General features: G+C 38.6%; 1 protein-coding gene across 1 annotated transcript in view; it reads right to left on the bottom strand.

The window, feature by feature from the left end:
* The window catches only part of WWC2 (WW and C2 domain containing 2), a 295,272-nt gene that overhangs the window by 87,477 nt on the left and 179,872 nt on the right, over nt 1-27,923 (bottom strand). Inside the window, exons 3-4 of the mRNA XM_006882228.1 lie at nt 9,435-9,638; nt 8,560-8,636 (exon numbers count right to left, since the gene is read on the bottom strand). Of these exons, the coding sequence (XP_006882290.1) occupies nt 8,560-8,636; nt 9,435-9,638 (281 nt within the window). The remainder of the gene's footprint in view (nt 1-8,559; nt 8,637-9,434; nt 9,639-27,923) is intronic.

The raw sequence follows: 27,923 nt of genomic DNA, 5'->3' as shown, positions 1-27,923 counted from the left end.
GGCATTATTTTTATCATAGGAGTATGCAATGAGGGTTGCAGAGTGGATTATATTTGGCTGTCATTCTTAATACCTACTTATCATGACTATGTGCAACACAGAATGAAACACTGTCCAAGCCAGTGCCATCCTCACAATCATTTTTAAGCTTGAACACCACTGGATCGATCTCACTATGGATTTATCTCTTTTCACTGACCCTCTGCTTTACTATGTATACCATTCTTTTCTTGATAAGAAGTTCTGCTGATGTGGTTTCTTATGTGTTGTGTGCATTACTGAAAGGCAAGGACCTCTGGGATGAGCAATCTGCTCCATGAATATTTTAGCCTCAGAAATACTGAAGAAGGTTGTTGAGTTAGAATCATAGTCTTTCTTGAGTAGGTTTGGTTTTGAGTCCTTATTGATTACATGTCTAAAGTACACTAGAAGCCTTGTCACCCTTGCTTTTAAGAAGTATACTGCCTGAAATTTTTCTCCAACAGGTTGTTCTTCTTGCAGATCAGGATATACTTAATAATTTTATTGCTAATGCCCTCATTTAAAAACATCAATTCTTCCACCTTCCTAATTAATTCTTCTGCTTTTGTATGCATATGACATGACTGAAATATGGGTCGGGTGCACCTTAGTCCTTGAAGTGACATCTTTGTTCTTTAACCCTTTAAAAGAGGTTTTTCTCAACAGAGTTGCTCAGTGCATATGGTATTGGTTTCGTGAATGTGGCTTTCACTGGCTTGTTTTATAGAGTAAAATAAAAAGTACTTCACTCTTTATCATGAAGTTGCTTATTTTTTAGGTGTGACACTTTTCTTTGTGTATTGAGGTGTAATTCAGATTGAAGGTTCTAGTCTTAATCTTCACAGTTAGTGTCTTGTTGAGGGTCATCATCTTTTCTTCTGACCTTCCAGCCTTTCCCAGCATGATGTCTTTTTCTAAGGACTGGTCCCTCTTTATAATATGTCCAAAGTATATGAGACAAAGGAGCAGCATGGCTGCCCTTTCTCCAAGACAGACCTGTTGGAACTGACCCATAGCTGACCACCCCACCCCATCCTTACCACCGGGGGAGGGGTTCCAGAGGCAGCTAATCACATTGGAGGAGAATGCTAATCCTTCTCCCACACTGTTAAAATTCCCTCTGACCTTTGTTTTTTGAGAGTTAAATGATAAAACATCATATTTTGGACTTCTTTGAAATTATACAACTCGGACTGGAATTTTCTGGTTATGTAGATTCATGTATTTCATCAATTTGGGAGGCTTCCAATTATTTTTTTTTCTTCAAATATATTTTGTCTCATTTTCTCTCACTTCTATACCTCCAAAAATGCACAGGTGCCACAATGGTGTCACACCAATCCCTTAAACTCTCTGTTCATTTGTCTTTAATTTCCCTGCCTCTTTTTTCTCTTGAAACACAATAATTTCACTTCTCATATCTTCAAACTCACTGACTCTGTCTCCTGCCAGCTCAAATCTGTTACTAAGCAGTGGATTGATTTCAACTTGGTTCATTTCTAAATTTTTCAATATATTAACTTACTGATAGCCTAGTTCAATTTACATATATATCATTTTCTTGGTTTCTTCTTGTTCTTTGAGTTTTCTTAGCTCTTAGAGCATATTAAATATTGTTCTAAAAAAAGACGTTTTTAATATCTAAACTTGATGAAATAAGGTTTGTTGTTGTTGTTGTTTTTATGTGCCGTCGAGTCGCTTGCGACTCATAGTGACCCTATGTACAACAGCCCTAAACTCCGCTCTGTCCTGTGCCAATCGCACTGTTTCTGACACTCCCATCCCGATTATCCCAGTCACTGAATCAATCCACCTCACAGAGGGCCTTCCTCTCCTGCACCGTCCTTCCACCCTCCCAAGCATGATGTCCTTCTCCAAGGACCGGTCTCTCCTCACAACATGTCCAAAGTATGCCAGACAGAGCCTCAGAATCCTTGCCTCCAAGGAGCCATCCGGTTTAACCCTTTCCAGGACAAATCTGTTGGTTTTCCTAACAGTCCATGATATTCTCAATACTCTTCTCCAGCACCACAGCTCAAAGGCATCAATTCTTCTATCGTCCTTGATCATTGTCCAACTCTCTGATGCATAACAAATGATTGCAAAGACCATAGCCTGTATCAGACACACCTTAGTCTCCAGAGAGACACCATTGCTCTTCAGTACTTTGGAGAGGTTTACAACACTTTTATTTTGTTCTTTTGAACCACTCTTCATTGTTTGTTTGTGTACCTTTAGAGTTTTCTGTTGAAGTCAGGAAGTTGCAATATTTTAATGTGGTTAGACGTATAAATTCTTCCCCTATGTCAAGGATAGCTTCTTGTTTTTTTCTTTCATTTTTAATTGTGATTTCAGTGAAAGTTTACAGAACAAACTGGTTTTTTATTTAGTCATTCATACACACTCTGCTTTATGGCATTAATCACAATAGCCACAATGTGACTGTGCTCTTCTGGCCTCCACGCTGTGATTTTCATTTCTGTTGCCCTGGCTATGCTACCCTTTTCTGTTTCTATGATTTCTCCCTGGGCAAATGCTGCCCTTATGATGTTGTATGGTTATTTGTAATCGGGATGAGAGTGTCAGAGACAGTGCGATTGGCACAGGACAGAGCGGAGTTTAGGGCTGTTGTACATAGGGTCGCTATGAGTCGCAAGCGACTCGACGGCACATAACAACAACATGGTTATTTGTTATAAGGCATGATAATAATAAACAATATAAAGTAAGTAATAAGGTATCATTAGTATTTACCTTGAAGCTCCTTCACTGGCTTTTCCTTCCAATTGTTATACACCTATTGCATGTCCTGATGTACAATATCAGGCCTAGGTAGTTACAAGTAACAATGACATTAGGTTCCTGATGCAGCATCTCAGGCCTGTGTGAGTGCTGAGACAGGCCAAACCAAGACAAGTGCTTTGTTTTAATATCTAGGGCAGCCAAAGATAGGGTAGACAAGACTCAAATCATAATTTACAAATAAATTCAGGTCTCCTCCCTCTACAAACAGAGAGCAGTGTCCCTTTCTTAGGGTGTGGGCCACCACAGCTTTACCACTATCATGTCAAGCTGGGATATAAGTGGAATGTTCATGTCTAGAAAACCAAAGCTTTTCTATCATTTACAAGTAGCTTTTTCTTTGATTCAACTTTTACTTAGCTGTCATAATCCATTGGGTGGTTTTCAAAGTCCTGGGAAAGTTGGTTCTTCCAATCTCTCCTTGTCGTTCTGGTGCTTCTGTCATACAGGCAGTGTTTGTTCTTTCAGCAGACACAGTATATTCCATATTTTCCATCAACACCACAATTCAAACACATCAATTTCTTGCTCTTTAGTATTTTAAAAAGGTTTTTGACAGTAGGCTTGCCCAACTGAAAACCATCTTTTTTCAAAGTATTAAAAAATGAGATCACTCAAAACATCCAAAAACCACACACAGCCTACAAAGGCCAACTGGTTAACGGAGCATTCCAAAAAGGCATTTACAGTGTCAGGAAGTCTTAAGTAAACATCTACACGCCAACTAAAAGAGGAAGAACATGTCGTTGCTGATCCTCTGTTATAATCATCTGTGAATGACTTATATATTCTTCTCAAGGAGTGCATTTCTTTCTGTCTGACCCATTTTTTTAATTCTACAATGATGAATGGATAAATTAGCAGATGAGATATAAGCCTATGACATTAGCAGGAAAGTATACTTGGCATAAAAGAAGTCATTTCTAAAAGACGCTGTTTCATAGAGGTTTGAAGGTTTATTATTTCAGAAGTGGATGGCCAGTCCTGCTTTTTATTATTAACTGGGAAGCTCTACTGAAACTTGGCCACCAAGGATGATCCTACTGGTATTTGAAATACTGGAAATGTAGCTTTCAGCCTCATAATACCACGTAAGTCACCACTGTATTGCAAACTGAAAGTCAGGGTATCATTTTATTTGGATCCACAATTAGCACAAATGGTAGCAGCAAGCAAGAAATCAAAAGATATTGGGGAAAATTGACTCTCGAAGACTTCTTTAAAATGCTAAAGGGCAGCGATATCAGTTTGAAGACTAAGGTAAACCTGATCCACACTGTTGCTTCCTATGTATGTGAAAATTGGATAATGGATAAGGAAGACTGAATAGTTTATGCTTTCAAGATGTAATGTTGGTAGCAAAGAGTATTAAATATACCATGGACTGTAAAAACAAAAAGCAAATCTGTCTTGGCATAAATACAACTAAGGTGGTCCTGGGAAGCCAAGATGGTGAAACTTCATCTCACATACTTTGATTATGTTGTCAAGAGGCATCAATCCTCGGAAAAAGACATCACGCTTGGAAAAATGGAAGGTCAATGAAAGAGAAGATGTTCAATGAGGTGAACTGACACAGTTAAGTGGACAACAGGGTGAAGCGTGTTGGAAATGGCAAGGATCACACAGGATAGGGCAAGATTTTAATCTGTTTTTCAGAGTCTTTATGAGTCACAGTCAACTCAAAAGCACCTAACAGCAAGAGATGCTACTGCCATGTATTAGGAGAGAGTACCTCAATACATAGCTTAAAACAGTCCACTGTGGATATTCTACTTATAGTGTGTTTTGCCAGGACTGTGAAGAGTGGTTAAATATAATTCAAAGAACAATAATACTAACAACTTATAATAAGTGTAATTTTTAACAAAATATAGTTCTTCTTTTTAGAAATACATCTAGCCTAGTAGATAACAAAAATGTACAGAGTATAAAGGAAAGGTAAAAAGCACTGAACAAAGACTCACATTATATCCTCAAGAAATATATGGAGAACAGACTGATGGAGCAAAGACTAGTTAGTATATATATATATACCATATATAGCGATAAACCAGAAGGATCTCTATGATGGAAGGACATAGAAGACTTGCATCAATAACTTCATAAATTAAACCAATAAATCTAAGTAAAGGAGAAATTTTGCTTCTTTCCAGTTATTATTTTTTCTTAGTTTTTGAAAATCAGACAGTAAAGTTGTGAGAGGGTTAAAAAAAAAAAAAGAAAGGATCTGTCTGAAGACACTGGAGAACTGTCAAGGAAGCAATAAGGGATGCTCAGAATACTGCCCATGTGAGGAGGCAGTCCTTTCCCACTGAGGCACTTGTCAGTCCAGCAGGAAAGCTGGACAAAATACACTGACTGAGAGGCTGAGGGAGACAGAACTCCGCACCGTCCCACAGAGACGGGCCACAGGAGAACATGTTGGAAATCAGGACCCATGAAGGAAAAGCAGTCTAAAAAGCTAAAACATGTAAGATGTTCAACTGGGATTCTCAACTGCTTACCCCAAGAGAAAGAGTGAACTAGAAACAGAGCAGCCCTTAGAAAAGGACTTCAGTCCAGACTTCAGTCAGCTCAAACCATGACTAGATTAAAACAGAATCTACCTTTGGCTTTACTACCTAAGCAAATCCTTTATGAAGGATGGTAAAGTTTCCTAAAGCATCAAAATTTCTTTTTTTTTTCCAATATAATGTATGATTCTAATTTAAAAAAAAATAGAGCTATAATTTGGTCAACTACTAACCAAAATGCAAAAGACAAAAAACACTAAAGAAAGATTCTAACATCTGGATATCTATTTTATTAATTAAAAGATGAAATTTTTAAATAATTATTATTATTCTGCTTAAACAATATATCCCTGTACAGAATTTTGGCAGATAACTGGAAACAATAAAAAAAAAAAGATTCAAGTAGAAATTGTAGAACTGAGTATTAGCCAGTGGAACTAAGCTGAAATCATTAACAAAGAAAAAGAATATTTTCAACCTTCTGAAAATTAAGCAATATACTCATATAAAAAATATCCAAGGACAAATATCTTTCGAATCAATGTGTAATGAATACATAAAGTATCAAAACACATAGAGTATATGCAAGTCACAAGGAAGCAGCAATCTAGAGTTCTAAGTAGATATATCAGAAACTAAAGAACTTGGTGGATAGAGAGAGGGGAGTGTAAAGGAAATGGGAAAGATGTGGCGGGGATCTGGAAAGGCAGGGTATTGGTGGGCAGAGTTCAATGGTGATTAGTTTTATAAAACAAAATCAATGGGAATGAGCACATGAAACGTGAAACACATATAAAAACTTTTTAAGCAAATGAGTGTAAAATAAAATTTTTTTAAAAAAGAAAAAAAGAACTGAAGCTGATTAGCCACATCCACTACAGTGTATACTTCCCTGCTGACACAATATACATAATGACACAAAAACTGCACTCCTGGTTACACGTTCAGCAGTGGACCAACAGACATATAGTTAAATAACTAGAAATTGGCTACTGAATCAATAAATGAACAATAAAATCAATGTGCATCAGAAGTATAAAAGGTAAAGAATTTTTTTAGAAAACTACACAGTAATAAAAGTTACTGCAGATATGAAAGTGGTATGAATTATTATTATTATTAGGGAAAAATGAAGACTGATATAAAACAATATATGGGGTATCATTTCAGTTACACAAAGTTCAAATCAGGCAAGAAAAAATATTAACTAATGCTTCTGAGAGTAGTTATCAGCCTTTGTAAGAATACAGGGATGACTATGCTAGTATATAATTGGGAGGTATAGGGTCACGGGAGCTCTGGTAGCGTAGCACGTAGAAAGTTGCACAGCTAATCCCAAAGTGGAACCTCTCTGGTGGTTCGAATTCACCAGTGGCTCCCTGGGCAATCTCCTTCTGTGCAATTTAAAGCCTTTGAAAATGTCCCAGAGGGTGAGGAATGAGTTGGTCCCAAGTCGATGTCAATGAGTTTATTTGATTTCAGGTTCATGGTTATAATCCATTGCAAGACCTGGATACTGGCTACATGACTTTATTTACTTTTGTTGTTGAAGATAACACTGAATTGGTTCAGACTCATTAGTTACCCTTTAAAATGAAACGCAGCTCAATCCTGTGTCATCCTCTCAGCTACTGCTATGCTTGAGGCTATTATTAAAGCAGTAACTGTGTCTGTCTTCTTTTTCACTGATTTTTCTATCAAGAATGCTATCTTTCTTCAAGGACTAGGGCCTCCTGACAGAGCTCTAAAAACCAAGGTTAGGGGGAGCTCTGGTGGCCTAGTGGCAAGAAGCTGCACTGCAATCCCAGAGGAACACGGTTTGAATCCACCAGACGCTCTGCCAGAGAAGGAGGCGCAATATCCTCCTGTACCAGTCAGATCTGATTTGACGGTACACGCACACAAAATTAAAATAAATAAATAAATAAATAAATAAAAACCAAGGTTAAACAAGTAGTTAGCCTAACAGCCTAGACAGTTCGTTAAAAAAAAAAATGGAGTCCTATAGCCTAGTGGTTGCACGCCCAACCCAAAGGCAGGCAGTTCAAATCCACTGGTTGCTCTGTGAGGGAAAGATAGGCAATCTTCTCCCATGCAACTTAGAACCTCTGAAAACCACTGGAGGGTCAGCTATGAATTAGTTCCAATTCTCTGTTGTTGTTGTTGTTGTTGTTATGTGCCGTCCAGTCGCCTGCGACTCACAGCGACCCTATGTACAACAGCCCTAAACTCCGCTCTGTCCTGTGCCAATCACACTGTCTCTGACACTCCCATCCTGATTATCCCAGTCACTGAATAAATCCACCTCATAGAGGGCCTTCCCCTCCTGCACTGTCCCTCTACCCTCCCAAGCATGATGTCCTTCTCCAAGGACCGGTCTCTCCTCACAACATGTTCAAAGTATGCCAGATGGAGCCTCAGAATCCTTGCCTCCAAGGAGCTGCCCGGTTTAACCCTTTCCAGGACAAATCTGTTTGTTTTCGTAGCAGTCCATGGTATTCTCAATACTCTTCTCCAGCACCACAGCTCAAAGGCATTATTTCTCCTTCTATCCTCCTTGTCATTGTCCAACTCTCTGATACATAACAAGTGATTGCGAAGACCATGGCCTGTATCAGACGCACCTTAGTCTCCAGAGAGACACCATTGCTCTTCAGTACTCTGGAGAGGTCCCTAACAGCAGACTTTCCCATGACAATGCGCCTTTTAATTTCCTGGCTGCTGGTGCCGAGACTGTTGACTGTGGAGCCAAAATGTACAAAAATCCAATTCTATAGCATATATCAATAACCACTACCAAGAAGAAGAACTTAAGAGAACATGAAACAACCTCACATGAAGAACAATTAGGAACTAGTAAAATCTGACCTACAAAGAAATGGCTACATGAGATGTGAGCATATTTAAATTTTGGGTAGTCTGATGAAGGAACATTTCCAAAACTGTACACAAACTGATGCAGTGAAGGAAAGTAAGTTCTCAAGATTCAAATTCTGATCCAATATACAAACTGCTCACTATAAAAGCTGTTCAAAAGTAGAACAAAGCTCAGTAAGAATTTTAATCTTTAATCTTGTCCAAGCAAAGGTAGAAAGACCATCCCTCAGACGGAATTAAAAAAACTTCGTAAGACTGAACAGAGGAATAACCACTGAAGCCCTTCTACACCTTCTGGTTCTATACATTATGTTCAGCCAAGAACCACAATACTTTATCTTACCCTTAATCGCGTAGTGGAGATCTCAGCCTTTAAAATATCAGGATCATACTTAGTACTGGATGAAGACCCTGAGAACACTTTTGAAGAGAAAAAAAAATTTAATTTACTTAGAATTTACAATTCCAAAAGCAATCAGATTTAAATTCTTTGTAGACATTAATTTTCTTTTCATAATTCCTTTCTATGCAATCATCAGATCATTATATAAAGTAATCTTCAGATTTCTGTAATTTGCTTTAAAAGTCAGAAGAAAGAAGAACACCACAAAGACTCTTATGTGTGATTTTTCATCTGGAATTTGTACCTAGACCCTGATATGGCCATACTATAGATACAGTATAATAGAATAATACAGTACATTATACTTTTTTAAAACTAAGAGCTTTTTAATCTATCAAAATTGCTTCTTAAAAACATGGCCAGTTGCAAACAGCATATTTATGACATGGAAGTGAGATGAATGAGCTTAAATAGTACAAAGAAATGTCATTATAGTTATAGTTTCCACTCCTATCACTAAAACTATTGTAAAAGAGTAGCAAATGGGATAAAAGAGTTGTCTTGACCTTGAAAGGCAAAATTTGCATCATGAATTAATAAAAGGCAATTAAGCAGAACAAGAAGCAGGTACAGATGGTATACATATCCCCAATTAGGAAGATTTCATCTGTAAGGGGCTTGGGGTGTTCTAATGATAAAATCAGTAATGTGATACCACCTTTTCTTATGGTATGGAGGAATCTCTTAGCCTAGGAAGGAAAGGGACTCAAAACTAAACTCCACAGCAAGAGAACTTCTATTGTATGTATGTTTAATTGGGTTTTTATTTCATATTTTGGAAGTTTGAATGACTACATTGTGTTCATTATACTCACAGCTTGTGCGAGAACTTGACTTTTCTTTATAAGCATCATTTAATCGTACGTATTCATCAAGGGCCAAAGCCAGTCTTTGCTCTTTGACGTGGTACAGCTCCTTCTGTGTCCTGAGTGCATCTTGAGCCACTGAGAGATAGTCCTTGAGCATCTTCTCTTGTTCTCCTCTCCATTGTTTTCTTGGGTCTTCTATCTGTGTGGTTTCTGTGCACATATAAAATAAACATGTATGTTTAGCTAGTTTAAATCCTTGTATTCTCTAAAGAGTTTGCTAGTATTTCTGGAGTAATTTTTTTTAGATACCTGAAACTATTTTATTTTTATTTTACTCTCCTCCCCAATTACTCTTTTATAACCACAATCAACATATATGCTGCTGCTGTCAAAGGAAGACCCCACAGCCATGGTCAAAGCACGTTGCCAAAAATTCTATGGTTCTCAACGTCTAGAGAACAAAAGTTGATTTCTTTCTTACAGCAGTCAAAGTCTTCTATAATCCAAATTCAACCTTATTCCCATTCATTTCACATATGGGTTGTGGCATGCTGTCCTCAATAAACATGGCTCAACATGTGGTTTGCAGACCTGTACTAGTCCATATACTGTTAAGTGTCTTGAAAGAGACAAAGACAGAAAACAAGAACATTTGTACTGAAAAGTTTGGAGTAATCTGATATTATGATATGGATACCACCTACCTGTTTAATCACATTACTAATATTTGGGATTTTCTTCTGTACTTCTTTGCACGCCTATTTTTCTAGTAATTTTCTTACTTTGTATTTTACAAGATAATCAGTCTATGATGTAACAGAAATTGAAAAATAAACAATAAACAAACCGATCCCAACTTGAGAGGGATATTTTAGTCTTAGATGCTAGTCCTTAGTGTTCCACTTCAGAAGAAGAGAGTCACTTTAGGAACTCTCAAAAAACTCCAAACTGCAAATGAGACTAAAGGTGGAACCTAGACAATGATACATCTAAGTTTATCAAAAGTTGGCAGTCACTGCTCTGACACAAAGTTCAAATGCTCCATGAAGATGCAGGATGCAATCTCGAGTATCTCACCAGCAGGTCACTTCTTCATCCTGTATCCTTTCTAGAAGTTTAAACTGAATTTTCAATTTAAAACATGTCATGGTGTGATCAGTTATAATCGTTATTGTAATAGTCATGGTTAAACACCAGAGAAAGGGAAGAAAGCAAACACATAACCTGGATACTCTTATGTAGAAAAAGATAAAAATTCTGATTTTCCAGAAATGTTGGCCCAAAGAGTTCAAGCATTCTTAAAAGGGAATGAGGTGTGAGTACACTAAAGTTATTGTAGATTGCTTAAGGGACATGTTTTTCTATCTGCAGATATGTGTTAATATCTCTACGGTGTGGATCATACAAAAATTATGGCTAACATTGAGAAAATTTGGAATTTGGGACCACTTAATTGTGCTCATGGAAAACTTACACTAGACCAGTAAGATGTTGCCAGGAAAAAGCAAGGAACAAGGCAAAATCAAGAAAGGTATGCAACAAGGCTGTCTCCTTTCTCCATACTTATTTGATCTATAGTGTGAGCAAGGTCCAGAGAGGCTGGACTTTATGGAGAAGAATTTGGCATCAGGATTAGAGGAAGATTCATTAACAACTTGTGTTATGCACATGACACAACTTTGCCTGCTGAGAGTGAGGAGTACTTAAAACTGTACAAGATTAAAGGCTGCAGCCTTCAATTACAGATTGCATCTCAACATCAAGACAAACAAAATCCTTATTACTGGGCCAAGATGATGATGAGGATGTTGATGATTCATAACAGATGAAGAAAAGATAGAAATTGTCAATGATTTCATGCTCCTTGGATCCAGAATCAATAGCACTGGTGTTGTTAGGTGCTGTCAATTTGAGGATGACTCACAGAAACCCTATAAACAGCAGATCCAAACCCTGTTCTATCCTGTCATCTCAATAATTTCTTGAGCCCACTTGGTTAAGGGTCTTCCTCTCTTTCTTCACTCATCCATATTCCAAGAAATAGCCTCTCCTATCAACATGCTCCAAAGTATGTGAGACGAAATGTTATCATCTTTGCCTCCAAGGAGTACTGTCTACACCTCTTCAGCACAGATCTGTTTGCTGTTATGGCAGTAAACAGGATATTCAGTACTGTTTCTCCACCACTACAGTTCAAAGGTATCAATTCTTCTGTCATCTTTATTCACTGTCTAGCTTTTAGTTGCCCTTGGAACTAGCAGTCAACAAATTAAAAAAAGTGTAACACTGGGAAAATGTGCTATCGAGAAACTCACCAAAGTGTTAAACAATTCTTTCAGTTTAAAGACTACAGTGCACCTGATTCAAGCCACAGTGATTTCAATTACTTGCTATGCATCTGAAAAATGACAGATGAAGAATTGGCATCTTACTTGAAAAGAGTACTGAACATACCACAGACTGACAAAAGAACTAACAATGTAATCAGGGTGCTGTCTGAAGACAAGGATGGTGAAGTTTCATCTCACAAACATTGGGCATACTGTTAGGAAGAGCTAATCCTGAGAAAGGGGCATATTGCTTGGACATGTAGATGGCCAGTGAAAGAGAGGAAGACCCGCAACAAGGCAGACACAGTGATTGTCAGAGTTTATGAGGATGGCACAGAATAGAGCAAGGTTTACATTTACTGTTCATAGTTGTAGTCAACTATACAGCGACTAACAACACGGTAAAACACACAAGAGTGAGTATTTCCCAGTATGCTGAGAGATCAGCCTGGGAAAGGATCCAAGAAGGCAGCTTCTTGGATGCTAACAACATTCTGCTTCATTCTCATATGGCAATTACTGGTATGTTCTCTTCATAACTAATTCATGCTGTACCCTGAGCCAGTCTCACTGTCTCTGATACACCTATCCTGATTACCCCAAGTACTGTGTCAATCCTTCTCATCCAGGATCTTTCTCTTCTGTGCTGTCCCTCAAACCTTCCAAGCATAATATCCTTCTCCAAAGATGAGTCCCTCCTGGCTAGATGCCCAAAGTATGTGAAACAGAAACTCAGAATTCTTGCCTCTAAGGAGTAGCTTGGTTTTAGTTTCTCTAGGACTGACCTGTTAGTCCCCTTGGTAGTTTATGGTATGTTCAATACTCTTTTCCAGCACCATGACTCTTTTTTTTTTTTTTTTGGTCACTCTTGGTGACAGACAAATCAGCTCTCTGATGAATAACAAATAACTGCAAAGATCATGGCCTGGATTAGGCACACCGTAGTCTCTAGACTGACATCCTTGCTTTCCAGCACTCTAGAGAGGTCCTTAATAGCACATTTTCCTAACGTAACCCGTCTTTTGATTTCCTGACTGCTGTTGAGACGTACTGTTCCAGTTGCTTTTGGATAATTTTCAGTAGAATTTTGCTTGCGTGTGGTATTAGTGATATCATTTGGTAATTTCTACATTCTGGTGGATCACCTTTTTTGGAATGGGAAAAGCCTATAACATAGAAGTGGAAAAATACAGTTGAAATGGACCATGATGGAGTGACTTGGGCTCCTATAAACAACTGGTAAACTGAATAAGATGCAATATGACGCAATGATTTTCAGAGATTGGACCAACATCAGGAAGTACTGTATAGGACTGTGATCATCGGAAAAAAAGAAACATGAGCCCTAAGGCTACTCCATACGTTTGCCTAAAAGGACTTTCTAGAAATCAGGGCAAACAGGGGGAAGACTAAGGAGAGATCTTGTTGAGCTAGGGGAAGTGCAAGATCTAGTTTCAGAAAAGGATGACAGACTGCTACAATTTGTAGAGCACAGTAGAGAGATTTAAAGAGAGATGGGACTAGAAATGTGTGCAGGGTTTGTGTTAAGTCTTTGAATAACAGGAGGCACAAGATTAGACACAGACAAGTGGGATGCAATAATCAAATACATTCTCTGCTTCACCAAGGGCTGAGGGAGGCTCAAATAACAGATCAGGAGAGGATCCAGAGTGAGCATTGAGGGCCTCCAGTGGAGACTGCAAGAAGACCACACCTAATAACAGCACTAAACAAGACAGAATATAAACTGTGTTTGGACAGGTTTAAAACAAACATATGGAAGAGAAAACTGATTAGCAATTCATTTAATTGCCAGTCAGAACAAAGTAGAACATTCTTCTAAAAAAAGGACAATAAAATTTACCATTCAATAACAAAAATCTATGATGTCTACCATCAAAGATAGAATTATAAGACATGCAAAAAAAACATGTTTAGTAAAATTCAAAAGAAAAGATATGAGCCATTATCAGGAAGAAAATCAGCAGAAAGACCTAGGAATGCAACATTATAGAATAAGCAGATTCTGAAGAAAAGAGCCATTACATATTTGCTCAAGAAAGAAAAGGAGAACAGGGATGTACCATGGAGGATTAAAGAAAGGGGTGTGGGGACCAAAATAGAGCATACTGAAGGGTAAAGCACAAATTAAACACTGCAACATACCAAGGAACTACACAAAATAATGTCAATCATTCAAACAAAAGTAAAAAGAAAATTAAAAGACTGGGGGGAAAAACCCATCACAGTTACTTACAACACAAAAAGTACTGTGACAGATGTGTAATGGTAATCACAAAAAGATTCAGGGATTAAGATGACCAAACTGCTATCTTGGGGGTGGAGAGGGTGGGAAACAGATAAAGATCATTAAAAATTGGTGACAGCTATAAACTCGGAGGACAAACCCTAAGAAGTAGTAACGTCAAGAAAACCATGCCAAAGCAAGTTAAGAATTAAACTGTTTGGTATCCAGCAACACAGAGAGATGGCATATTCAGGTAGCAAAAGGAAACAAAATGCATACAATATGTACAAAAAAGTAAATAGAAGAATGGCTACAGACCTTACATCAGAAACGTTGCATACCAGAAAGCAGTAACATGTTTAAAGTGCTAGCTAGGGAGCAATCAGTATCTTAGATATCTTTGGTCTGTAAACCTGTCCTTCAAATATTAAGTCAACATCAGAATTTTTTAAGACTCATATAATCTCACAGACATTTTTGCCGTTGACTTATATTACAAGATCAAAGCAAATTCTTTGTTGTTATTATTAGGTGCTGTGGAGGCAAGTACAATTCTTAGGGACACTATAAACAATAGACCTAAAAGGAATATAATGTCAAGTGAAAACTGATTTTGTGCAAGAAAATCACTTGATATTTACTCTAAATACAAAAACATTTTTATTTAAACTTCTTATCTTTTTAACAACTATTTATTTTATTGGGAGTTCTGGTGTTCTAGTGGTAAAGAGTTGCACCACCAACTCAAAGACACAAGGTTCGACTCTACCAGCAGCTCTGAGGGAGAAAGATCAGCAACTTTTCCCAAGTGATTTACAGCCTCTGAAAACTGGCTAGAAAGGTAGTTATAACTCTTTTTGGATTCAACAACTAACAACAATTGTTTTCTTAATGTATAATATCCTTGATTGTCATCTCATAACTCTTCTGATTTTCAGTGGTACGAACAGTGCTCAGGCTGTTAGTTCATAGGGTCGCTATGAGTCGTCTACGACTCGACGGCATTAAACAACAACAACAACAACAACAACAATGTTCAAAACAGATGCTGCCCTGGATGCACTCACCGAGTTGTGCCAAAAAATCTTGAGGACAACCACCTGCCCAACTGACTGGAAGAGATCCATGCTTGTTCCCATTCCAAAGAAGGGTGATCTGACAGTATGAAAATTATCAAACACTATCACTGATATCACATGCAAGCAAGATTATGCTGAAGATTATCCAAAAATGACTGTAACAGCGCACCAGCAGAGAAATGCCTGAAGTTCAGGCTAGGTTTAGAAGAGGCCATGTTACTAGAGGATATTATAGCTAATGTTAGATGGATCTTGGCTGAAAGCAGAGAGTATCAGAGAAATGACTATGGTTCATTGACTATGCAAAGGCGTTTGACTGTGTGGATCACAACAAACTGTGGCTAAGTCTGAGAAGAACAGGACTCTCAGAACACTTGATGGTGCTTATGCATGGCAACATCATGAAAGATGGAAAACAGATTGAGATCGTTAACAGCTTTAGTTTGTTTGGCTCCATAATTAACATTCTTGATACCAGCAGCCAGGAAATTAAAAGATTAATTGCATTGGGAAAGTCTGCTGTCAGGGACATCTCCAGAGTACTAAAGAGGAATGATGTCTGTCTGGAGTCTAAGGTGCACCTGATCCAAGTCATAGTGTTGTAATACTTGCTATGTATCAGAAAGCTGGACAATGACTAGGAATGACAGGTGAATTGATGCTTTGAGTTGTGGTGCTGTGGAGAAGAGTATTGAAAATACCATGGACTGCTAAGAGAACAAACAGGTTCATCCTAGAGAGGGTGAGACCAGGCTGCTCGTTGGAGAAAAGGATTCTGAAACTCCATCTGACATACTCTGGACATGATGCAAGGAGGGGCCAGACCTTGGATAAGACATTACCCAATGAGATGGACTGACTCAATGACTAGGGTAAGAGAAATAGGTATGTCAGTCACAATAAAGTTGTCACAGGATAAAGCAGGGGTCAGAGCTGTTGTAGGAGCGTTATGAGTTGCAGGTGATTTGATGACAAATAATAACAACAATAATCTAGAAATAATCTCTTAATTCACATGAGATATACTCAAGAATACATCTGAAGCAACAAAAAATAAGGAAGGAATAAACAGTTCTTTTAACAAAAGAATGAGTTGGAACTGAACCATTTTAGGAAGTTGCATACAAGCAAGAATCACAGTTACTAAAGGAGGAAGCCACAGCCGTACTGAAGGCATTGGCAAAAAATAAGAGTCCATGAATTAATATACTAATTTGAGGTCTTTAAATAAAACAGATGCTGCCCTGCATGTGTTTACTAGTCTACCAAGAAATACAGTACACAGCTACCTGACTAACTCACTGGAAGGGATCTGCATTTAGATGACCCAACAGAATGTTGCTGCTGTTGTAAAGTGCTGTGAAGTCAAGTGCAATTCACAGTGACCCAATTAACAACAGATCTGAACCCTATTCTACTTATTATTCTAAGTTCACTGCTGTCACCACAGTATCAATCCATCTTTTTGAGGATCTTCCTCTCCTTTACTGACACTCCACGTATCCTAACATGTTGCCCCTTTCCAAGTAATAGCCTCTTCTAACAACATTATGTCCAAAATAAGTGAGATGATATTTCACCATCCTTTCCAAGGTGCACTCTAGCTGAACTTTCTTCAAGACCTATCTATTCATTCTCCTGTCAGACCATGTGATATTCAGTACTTTTCTCTAATACCACAACTCAAATACTTTGGTCTTCTTCTGTCATCCTTATTCATTGTTCAGCTGTCAGATGCATAGCAAGTGACTAGAAAGACTGTGGCTTCAATCTTTACCTGTCTGCACCTTAGCCTTTAAACGGACATCATTGCTTTTTAGGACCTTGCAAAAGTCCAGGACAGCAGACTTTCCCAATGCTATGTGTCTCCTGATCTCCTGACTGCTGGTCCCCAGGGTGTTGACTATGGGTCTATGCAAGATGAAACTGTTGGCAATTTCAATCTTTTCCCCACCTATCACCACACATTGCCTCTTGGCTCAGCAGTGAGATGTTTCCTTGGTGTTAGGCTATAATCCATATTGAAAGCTGCAGTCCCTGTTCTTCTGCAGCAATCATCTCAGCTCCTCCTCATGTGCAGTAAGCAAGACTGTGTCATCTGCATACCACAAGTTGTTGATAGGTTTCCCTTCAATCCTGATGCCACACTCTTGTTCATAGAATCCTACTTTTCAATTTACTCAGTATACAGACTAAGTTGTTGTTATATGCCGTCGAGTTGCATGCATCTCATAGCGACCTTATGTACAACAGCCCTAAACTCTGCTCTATCCTGTGACAATCGCACTGCATCCGACACACCCATTCTGATTACCCCAGTCACTGAATCAATCCACCTCATAGAGGTTCTTCCCCTCCTGCGCTGTCCGTCCACTCTCCCAAGCATGATGTCCCTCTCCAAGGACCTGTCCCTTCTGACAACATGTCCAAGGTATGTCAGACAAAGCCCCAGAATCCTTGCCTCCAAGGAGTAGCCTGGTTTAACCCTCTCCAGGATGAAACTTTCTTTTCTTGGCAGTCCAGAGTACATTCAATACTCTTCTCCAGCACCACAGCTCAAAGGCATCAATTCTCCTTCTATCCCCCCTAGTCACTATACAACTCTCTGATGCATAACAAGTCATTCCAAAGACCATGGCCTATATCAGACGCACCTTAGTTTCCAGAGACACACCGTTGCTCTTGAGTACTTTAGAGATGTCCCTAACAGCAAACTTTCCCATCGCAATAGGTTTTTTTGATTTACTGGCTGCTGGTGCCAAGAGTGTTGACCGTGGAGCCGAGCAAACTGAAGCTGTGAACAATCTCAATCTCTTCACCATCCATCCTGATGCTGCCAATTGGTTCAGTGGTGAGCACCTTTGTCTTGACATTGAGCCTCAGTCCATACTGAAGGCTGCAGCCCTTGACCCTTCGCAGCAAGTGCATGAGGTCCTCCTCAGTTTCAGCAAGCAGGTTTGTGTCATCTGCATAATGCAGATTGTTAATAGATCTTCCACCAATCCAGATGCCACACTTCTCCTCACAGAGCCCAGCCTCTCGGATAATCTGCAAACAGGTTGAAAAGATATGGAGATAGGACACATCTCTGGCGTACACCCTTGCCAATTTTGAACCAAGCAGTGTTACCCTGCTCTGTTCTGACAACTGCCTCTTGGTCCAAGTATAGGTTTTGCATTAGCACGATTAAATGTTCTGGGATTCCCATTCTTCTCAGAGTCAGCCACAGTTTGTTAGGATCCACGCAGTCAAATGCCTTTGCATAATCAATGAAACACAGATAGACATTCTTCTGGTATTCTCTGCTTTCAGCTAAGATCCATCTAACATCAGCTACAATATCCCTAGTACCATACCCCTTCTAAAACCAGCCTGGACTTTTGGCAGTTCTCTGCTGATGTGCTGTTCCAGTCGTTTTTTGGATAATCTTCAGTAGACTCTTGCTTGCATGTGAAATCAATGAGATTGTTCTGTAGTTTCCAAACTCTGTTGGGTCACCCTTCTTTGGAATGGGAACAAATATATATCTCTTCCAGTCAGTTGGCCACGTGGTTTTCTCCCGATTTCTCAGCACAACTTGGCGAGCATATCCAGGGCAGCATCTGTTAACTGAAATACGTCAACTGGTATACCATCTATTCCTGGGACCTTATTTTTTGCTATTTCTTTCAAAGCATCTTGAACTTCTGCCTTCAAAACCATAGACTCTTGCGCAAATGTTATTTCATTAAATTCTTCTGTATCTGCCAATTCCTTTTGATACAATGACTCAGAATATTCCTTCCATCTTCTTTTAATACTGCCTGGATCATTTAATATTCTGCCTAAAGCATCCTTGATTATAGCAACTCAAGGTTTGAATTTGTTCTTCAGTTCCTTGAGCTTAAGAAATGCTAAAAGATTTCGGCCCTTTTGATATTCTGACTCTAGCACCTTGCACATTTCATTGCAATATTTTGCTTTGTCATCCTGTGCTGCCTTTTGGAATCTTCTGTTCAGCTCTTTAGTGTCTTGAATTCTTCCTTGTGCTTTGGCTTTTCTACGCTCCAGTGCAATCTTCAGAGTTCCTTCTGGCATCCGTTTTGGTCTTTTCTTCCTCTTCTGTCTTTGTAACTACCGTTTGCACTCTTCTTGGATGATACACTTGACATCCTTCCACAACTCATCTGGTCTTCGTTCATTAGTGTTCAAGGCCTCAAATCTGTTCCTGAAATGATTCTGAAATTTAGGTGTGATGAACTCCAAGTCATATTTTGGCTCCTGTGGATTCGGTTTAATTTTCCTCAGCTTCAGCTTAAACTTATATATGAGTAGTTGGTGGTCTGTTCCACAATCAGCGCCTGGCCTAGTTTTCACAGCTGATATTGAGCTTCTCCAGCAGTTTTTTCTGCAGATGTAATTGATCTGATTCCTATGCATACCATCAGGTGAAATCCATGTGTATAACCTGCGTTTATGTCTCTTATAAAACGTATTTGCAATGAATAAGTCATTGTACAAAATTCAATCATTCTATCTCCAGCTTCATTTCTGTCACCAAGTCCTATTTTCCAACTACTGATTCTTCTTCTCTGTTCCCAAATTTTGTGTTCCAGTCACCCATTATTATCAATGCATCTTGATTGCATGTTCAATCTACCTGTGACTGTAAAAGTTGGTAGAAATCATCTATTTCTTCTTCTTTGACTCTGGTTGTTGGTGCACATTTCTGAATGATAGTGGTATTCACTGGACTACCTTGTAAGCTATGGATATAATCCTGTCACTCACAATGTTGTACTTCAATTAATTACTTTTTTTAACTATGAAAGCAACCCCATTTTTTCTCACCTTTTCATCTCCGGAGTAATATGTGATCATCTGAATCAAATGCCCCATGCCAGTCCATCTCATCTCTCCAATGCCTAGTATGTCAATATTTATGCGTTCCATTTCTTTCTTAACAATTTCTAATTTTCTTACATTCATGGTTCTCCCTGATAACACCTTTCCCAATTTTAAACGAAAAAAAAAAAAAATCAGAAAAACTGTATGCCTATTCAAATGTGTATACTAATAACCTAGAAAGTTTTACTATATGAAAGATAATGGGACATGAAGACTTGACTTGAGGGAAGATTTACAACCAAAAATACTACATAGATATAATCTTGCTTACTGTAAAGTGAAGAGAATATTTAGCACTTATGGAAGAAAATCAAAGACTACAGCCTTCAACATGCAATATATTTCAACACCATGAAACAAAAATTGTCACAATCAGACCAAAACCCATTATTATGATAAATGGAGAAAATGTTGGATCTGTCAAGAATTTCAACTTACTTAGATCCATAATTAATGGTTAGAAAGTGGAAGTCAAGAAATAAGACAACATATTCCACTGGGGGAAAAAATGTGCAGCAAGGAACTCTTTAAAGTGCTAAAGAGTTTTAAAAAGTAAGGTGCACCTGACTCATGTTACATTATTTTCTACTACTTCATATATACATGAACACTGATCACTGAATAAGGAAGACTGCAGAAGTAGTGATGTCTTTGCATTGTGGTGTTAGAGACTCAAGCGTACTATAAGTAGTCAAAAGAACAACAACAAAAAAAAAAGGTCTTCTAGGAAGTGCAACAGGCTGATTCTTAGAGGCAAAAAAGACAAACTTTATTAAAGTTTAGGATGTTGACAGAAGGCACCAGTGCTTAAAAAAGAAAACTATCATGCTGGGGAAAGCAGAGGGTCAGTGATAGAAAAACTGTCAAAGGACACAGACTTATACAATCAATGTAACAACAGAATAAATTTGTTGGGAGATCATGAGGAGAATGCAGGACAGGGTTCAGATCTGTTGTTCACAGGGTCACTATTAGTTGCACTAAAACCAATAGCATCAGACAACAATACTCAATGTTTTAGTTTGGCCCTCGTGGAACTATTTTCTTTTCTTTCTTTTTTTTCTTTTTCAGGGATCCACTTCACAGCAAAGGAAGTACAGTAATGGGCTTTTGCTCATGACCTTCACTAATCTCACCATGTTCCCCATTATCCTGAAGCAGTAGCTTGACAGAACGATGGAATGGCCTTTGAGTGACATGACTGAAACAGTGCTAGCTAGGCAGCAGTATCTTGCATGACTGGAACAATGTTCTCAAGGAGGCTACATATGCTAGAAATCTACATCCAAAATGTAAGATTCTACACACCACACTCACTCTCTCTCTCTCCCTCCGTGCCCCCCCACCCCCGCCACAAACATCATCTAGGATTCAAGGGTCCTCGAAGAGGTAGAAATGGGAGTGACATACCTCAGTACTGCCCCTACTGACCTACATGCAATTACTTTAAAACAATGACGAGAAACTAAGAGGCAGTGAAATTAATGAAAATTAAACAATCAGAACAGGGGGGGAAAATGAGAATGAAAATCTTCATGCTTCCTTCAAGCAGCTTGGAGATAATCCCTGACAGCAGATTTTGCCAATGCAACATGCCTTTTGATCTCCTGACTGCTGGTATCAAAGCAGTTGATTGTGGATGTAAGTAAGATGAAATCATTGACAGTTTCAATCTTTTCTCCATCTATCATGATGTTGTTTATTGGCCCAATGATGAGGATTTTGTTTTCTTGATGGTGAGATGTAATCTTTATTGAAGACTATAGTCTTTGATCTTCTGCAGGATTTCCTCTTCACTTTCAGCAAGTAAGACTGTATTATCTGCATAATGCAGGTTGTTGCTACCACATTTCTCTTCACAGTCTAGTCTCTTGAATAATTTTGTCCCCATATAGATTTAACAGATATGGAGAAAGGATACAGTTCTGATGCACACCTTTCTTGATTTTAAACCTTGCAGTGTTTCTCAGTTATATTTGGACAAGAGCTCCTTGGTCTGGGTATAAGTTTTACATGAATACAATTACATTTTCTGGGATTCTCATTCTTCTCAATGGTAGCCATAATTTGCTATGATCCAGAGTTAAATGCTACTCAGCAAATGAAACATTAAAATGAAGGTAACACTGATGTATGGTCACATGTACGAATCTCAAAGACATCCTGCGTTCAAGCTGCCAGACACACCAATTATGCTGTATGAGGACATTTACATGAAATCCTAAGTAAAAGTAAAGTGATTCACTAGGACAGAAAGCAGACCAGTGGTTATGAGGGATAAGCACTGCTAGTGCAGGCCTTCGATGTGGCCTGAGGGTTCTTTTCAAAGTGATGAGGATGTTCTATATGGTGAGTGGTGTGATGTTGCAGGACATATATCTGCCAAATTTCACAGAGTTCCTCCTTGAAAAGAGATGTTCTTTTCTGGGTGTATATATAATACTTCAATACATTTTATTTAAAATATGCCTATAGAAGTTCTCATAAATAACTAAAATAGTAGAGGTTTTATGGGATATTATGTTAGCATTATTTAAAGGAACATCCCCTGTCATTCTCACTGTCACTTGGGACAAAGAGTGATGGCTACAGTTCTAACCTTTCTTTTGCTACCAGCTTGCTGTGAGATGTCAAGCAAATATGGTGCACTGGGAAAGCACGCTTTCAAAGACAGCTTCAAGATACCAAGGAACAATGATGTTTAAGGACTAATTTGTGTCTGTCTCAGTCTTTAAAATCATTTGCTGTGCATCTAAGAGGTGGACAATGAATAAGGATGATAGAAGAACTGATGTCTTTGAACTGTGATGTTGAAGTGTTGAATACCTCATGGACAAACAGATACATCTTGTAAAAAGTACAGCCAGAGTGCTCCTTGGAAGCAAGGGTGGTGAAGATTTGTCTCACATGTTAGGTATATTGTTATGAGGGGCTATTCCTTGGAAACATGGGGGGGGGCGGTCAGCAGAGGAAAAGAAGGCCCTCAACAAGATGGAGTGACACAGTGACTGCAGTAATGAGCTCATGATTATCAGAGTCATGAGGATGGCACTGGATTAGGACACAGTTCAGATCTACTGCTCACTGGGTCTTTATGAGTCAATCGTACGCCACTCAACATGACCTAATATCAATTCTCCAACATCTCAAATAAAAAAGAAATACAACATATAGAATGAACAATAATTTAAAAACAAAAACAAAAACAAAACAAAACAAACCCTTACTATTATACTGGACTTGCCTTTTCCAAATTGTCTCATTTCTCTTTGAACTGGTGTGTGCTCCAGTCCCCAAGATCCATGGATTCTTCACAGTGTGAATGCCTACCTCACTACACATGGCTATTCCTGTGCACTGGACACACTTAGCCTGTAGCCAATGACTGACCAACAAGGACATTAAAAAACCCAGAAAACAAAATTCCAGGTAATGAAGACTGAGATAGAAGTGAAACTTTCAAGCTTCTCTCTGCTCTCTCTCACCCAATCATGCTTTAACTCTCAAAATCACATACCTACTTGACGTTTCCCCCATCACTATCCTTGCCCTCCCCAACCTCATACTGAGTTTTTCATAAATTGCCTAAATTCTTGCCTCAGGGTCTGCTTCTGGGAGAACTCAATGCAACAAAACCTTTGGAAACTGAAATGGATGAGGTTTGCTCCTGAATAGTTTTTCTTAAAATTTTGTATTAGTGATCTGAAGAGGGTGAAGTGAATTTAAGAGAGAAAGAGAAAATTACTTTTGAAAACAGAGAAGGAATGGAAATGCTATTAACAAGGAAATATAGCATTAAGCTCCAATCAACAAAGAAAATCAGTTGCTCTGGTTATTATAAAACATAAATTAAGACATATCCTGCTTCATTACTAATGTCTGTTGTATAATAGAGCTCTTAGACTGTAAACCTGTGATGTCATAGCATACCTGAAAACACCTCCAAAGTGCATTTGAGATGCTTTCTCAGGGGTATAAAGAGTATGTTTTAATCAGCATTAAGGTAGTATCCTAGGAGGGGAAGAACACGGAGATGGAAAGTTTCCAACCAGAATTGCCTCACTGGAAAGAGATGATGAAGCATTATGGTACAGGACAAAACCCCAAAATCATAAAGCAACACTACTACACAGATGGGAGGCAGGCTCAGAGTACCCAGTCTGCAGGCTGGGAAAGCAAACAGGAAAAGGGAGCAATTCTTCTTTCTGTCCACTACATGGATGATTTAGCATTCCACAAGGAGAATATACTGAGACTGAGGAACTAAGGTAGAAATGCAAGACAAGTTATTTTGCAAAATAAGTTATTTCTGTCCTGAACAGTGTTTTAAGTATATGTTGCTGTTGTAAGGTGCCATTGAGTCACGGATGACTCACAGCGACCCTATGAATCAAAGATCTGAACTCTGTTCTGTCCTGTACCATCCTCATACTTCCTGACACACAAGATCCCATTGCAGCTGTCACTATGTCATTCCACTTGGTCCAGGTTCTTCCTTTCCTTCACTGACCCTCCACCTTTCCTAGCATCATGTCCCTTTCCAAGGAACAGCCCCCTCCTAGCAACAAGCCCAAATTGAGGCAAAGCCTTATCATTCTTGCCTCCAAACAGCACTCCAGCTGTACCCTCTCTAAGACATATCTATTCATTCTCTTGGCCATTCACGGGATGTTCAAGCTCTTCACCAACACCACAGGTCAAAGGTGTCAACTCTTCTTCTGTCATCTTTATTCACTGTCCAGCTCTTAAATGCATAACAAGTGATCAGAAAGACTATGGCCTGAATCAGACGCACCTTAGTTCTCAAACTGACATCATTACTCCTCAATAATTTGAAGAGGTCCATAACTGCAGATTTTCCCAGTGTGATCCATCTCCTTATTTCCTGACTACTGTTACCAAGGGTATTAAATGATGATCCAAGCAAAGTGAAGCTGTTGACAATTTCAATCTCCTCTCCATCTATCATGAAGTTGCCTATTGGTCCAGTGGTATTTTTGTTTTCTTGACATTGCAATCCACATTGAAGGCTGTATTCCCTGATCTTCTGCAACAAATGCTTCAAGTTCTCCTTACTTTCAGCAAGTAAGACTGTGTCATCTGCATAATGTGGTTGTTGATAAGTCTTTCTCCAATCATCATCTGCTTCATAGAGTCCAGCTTCTTGAGTAATCTGCTCAACATAGAGATTAAATAGATATATAGAGAGAATACAACCTTGACACACTCCCTTCTCAATTTTTACCATGCAGTGTTCCCCTGCTCTTCACAACAGCCTCCTACACAACAGCCTCCTGGTCTAAGTATATGTTCCACTCGAGCACAATTTAGTACTCTGGAACTCCCATTCTTCTCAATATCTGCTACAACTTGTTATGATTCACACAGTCAAATGCCTTTGAATGCTCAATAAAGCACAATAGACATTCTTCAGACATTCTTTAGTTTCAGCCAGGATCCAGGTGACACCAGCAATGATATCCCTGGTGCAATGGCCTCTTCTAAATCCTGCTTGAAATTCTGGAAGTTCCCTATCTATATACTGTTCTAGCTATTTTTTAATGATCTTTAGCAGCATTTTGCTTGCATGTGATATGTAGGATATTGTTTGATAAGTTTCCACCTTCAGTTGGATCACCTTTCTTGGGGATAGGAACAAATATGGACTTCTTCCAATCTATTGGCTAGACAGCTGTTCCCTAAATTTCTTGGCTTAGACTGGTAAGTGCATCCAATGCTGTTTCTGTTAACTGAAACAAGTCAATTGGTATCCTGGAGACTTATTTTTTGCCAGTGCCTTCAATGCAGCTTCTACTTCCTCCTTCATTACCATTAGCTCCTTTTCCTCTGGTACTTCCTGAAATTTTTCAGTATCAATCAGTTCTTTCTGGTGTGGTGATTTTGTGTATTCCCTCCAACATTTTTTTATACTTTCTGGGTCATTCAATATATTGCTCGTAGCATCTTTCAATATTGTGATTTGAGGCTTAAATTTGTTTTTCACTTCTCTCAGCTTGAGAAATGCAGGCAAGTTCTTCCCTTTTATTCTCCAATTCCAGGTTTCTGCACATTCCATTATACTTTTCTTTCTCCTCTCTAGCTACCCTTTGAAATCTTCTGTTTAGCTTTATCATCTTGAGCTTCCTTTTGAAATTTTCTGCTCATCTCTTCTACTTCAGCATCTCTTCCCTTTGTTTTGGCTTCTCAAGGCTTCTTGGCATGAAACACAATGATGCACTTTGGCTACTGCATGACTGGCCATTAAGAACCCAATGCTTTAAAAGAAAAAAGAAAAGAACCCACTGCTGACCAATTTAGGACAGAAAATTAACTCATCATCAATTTGCTAGTGTATTCAATGGCATATATTTATCTTCAAAATGCTTTGTATGTGAATTTCTGTTTTAATGTAGCTCAACTCAGTATTTTTGGTTGGCTCTGAGCATGAAAATGATATGAGAAAATCTGACTTGGACCAGGTAATTATCTAGTGACCCTTCATGTTCTGGGACTGTTACTATGGCCTCCAGGGTAGGTGTGAAGTCTAGGTTCGGAAGATGTCTGACTGACTACTCAACAGGACATTAGAGATAAAACAACTCAGTATAAACAAAAGTGGTTCCACCTGTAAAATCTGGGTTCCTTCTGGGCCAAGACAGACTCTAGGTGATTAATACAAGGGGCTGGGACATCTGGGCACATGGAACCATGGTATCAAACCAACAGCTCTCACTTCACTACTGCTCAGTAATAGAACAAAAGTTTCTTATTTCTTTAGCTTTGCAGCATTTTGAACACTAAATTTTACAGGTATAAATATTTTAAAATGCAGAACAGGCAGAACTCAGGTAATTGAGATTAAAAAATATGCTAAAGTCAACGTCTAAAGAAAAGTCATGGACGAGGACAATTCTGTACAAAACAACCCTCCAGTGAACAGTCCTCAAGTACAGCAGGCTCATTACTGTGGAGTGGCCCTGCCAGGTTAAATCTCTCAGTTTTACATATGTCTTATAATTTAGGTGTCTGGTTATCATAACATTTAGTAATCATAACTATTTTCCACATATTTATACACAAATGCAATCTGGCCCAAGGTATAGAACTCATCCTCCAACAAAAAGGAATTTCATCTTATAAACAGAGTTTTTGCAACTAACTGTGGATGGTATGCAATAGTCCCTACTTCCCGGTACCCACGCCTCTGGTATAGGGCTAAACCAACTAAATTGTTTTTAACAGAATTCAGACTAATGATGAGATAGCACTTTAAAGTTAGGCTAGGATAAAAGCAAAACAAAACAAAACAAAACAAAACAAACAAAAAAACACTTATGGTTGTGTTCTTGCTCTTTTCTGCTCTTTCACTGTCTGGTTCTGCTGGGCCTTCCCCCCCTTCCCCAAATCCCCCTGAATGAAACAAGCTGCCATGTTGCAAAAGACATTAGATCTTGCCAATTACCATATGAATGAGGTGTATGTAAGCAGAGCCTTCCCCAGACAAGCAGAGAGATGGCTGCAGTGGGGTCATACCTTGAGTACTATTTGTGAGGGACCCTGAGCCCAAGAGCCAGCTTAGCCCAACTCAGACTCCTAACCCACAGAAACGATGAGATAATGCATGCCATTTTAAGCTGCTAGATTTCAGAGTAATTAATTGTGGATTGATACGTAATAAATGAGCCATCGACTACACAAATTTAAAAAACATATAAAAACTTTCATTGTTTTTAAGAGAAAATGTTATCATTAGATATGTATTTTCAAGAACTTTAGAGATTTTTCTAATTACAAAGCCCTCTGCAGCAGAAAACTGGTATAGTCAAAATATTTAACAGCTAAATTGAGACAAAAATACTAAAAGTAACACTGGATGACAATGAAATTTTTTTTTAAAGTAAGCTGTAATAAACTATCAGCATTTGTTTTATATAGTCCAACAGAAATATCC

This window comes from Elephantulus edwardii, unplaced genomic scaffold (assembly GCF_000299155.1).
Source record: "Elephantulus edwardii isolate Elephantulus edwardi_28Jun2011 unplaced genomic scaffold, EleEdw1.0 scaffold00018, whole genome shotgun sequence".
In the NCBI taxonomy this organism is placed as follows: domain Eukaryota; kingdom Metazoa; phylum Chordata; class Mammalia; order Macroscelidea; family Macroscelididae; genus Elephantulus; species Elephantulus edwardii.
This window is presented reverse-complemented; position numbering and strand designations above follow the sequence as displayed.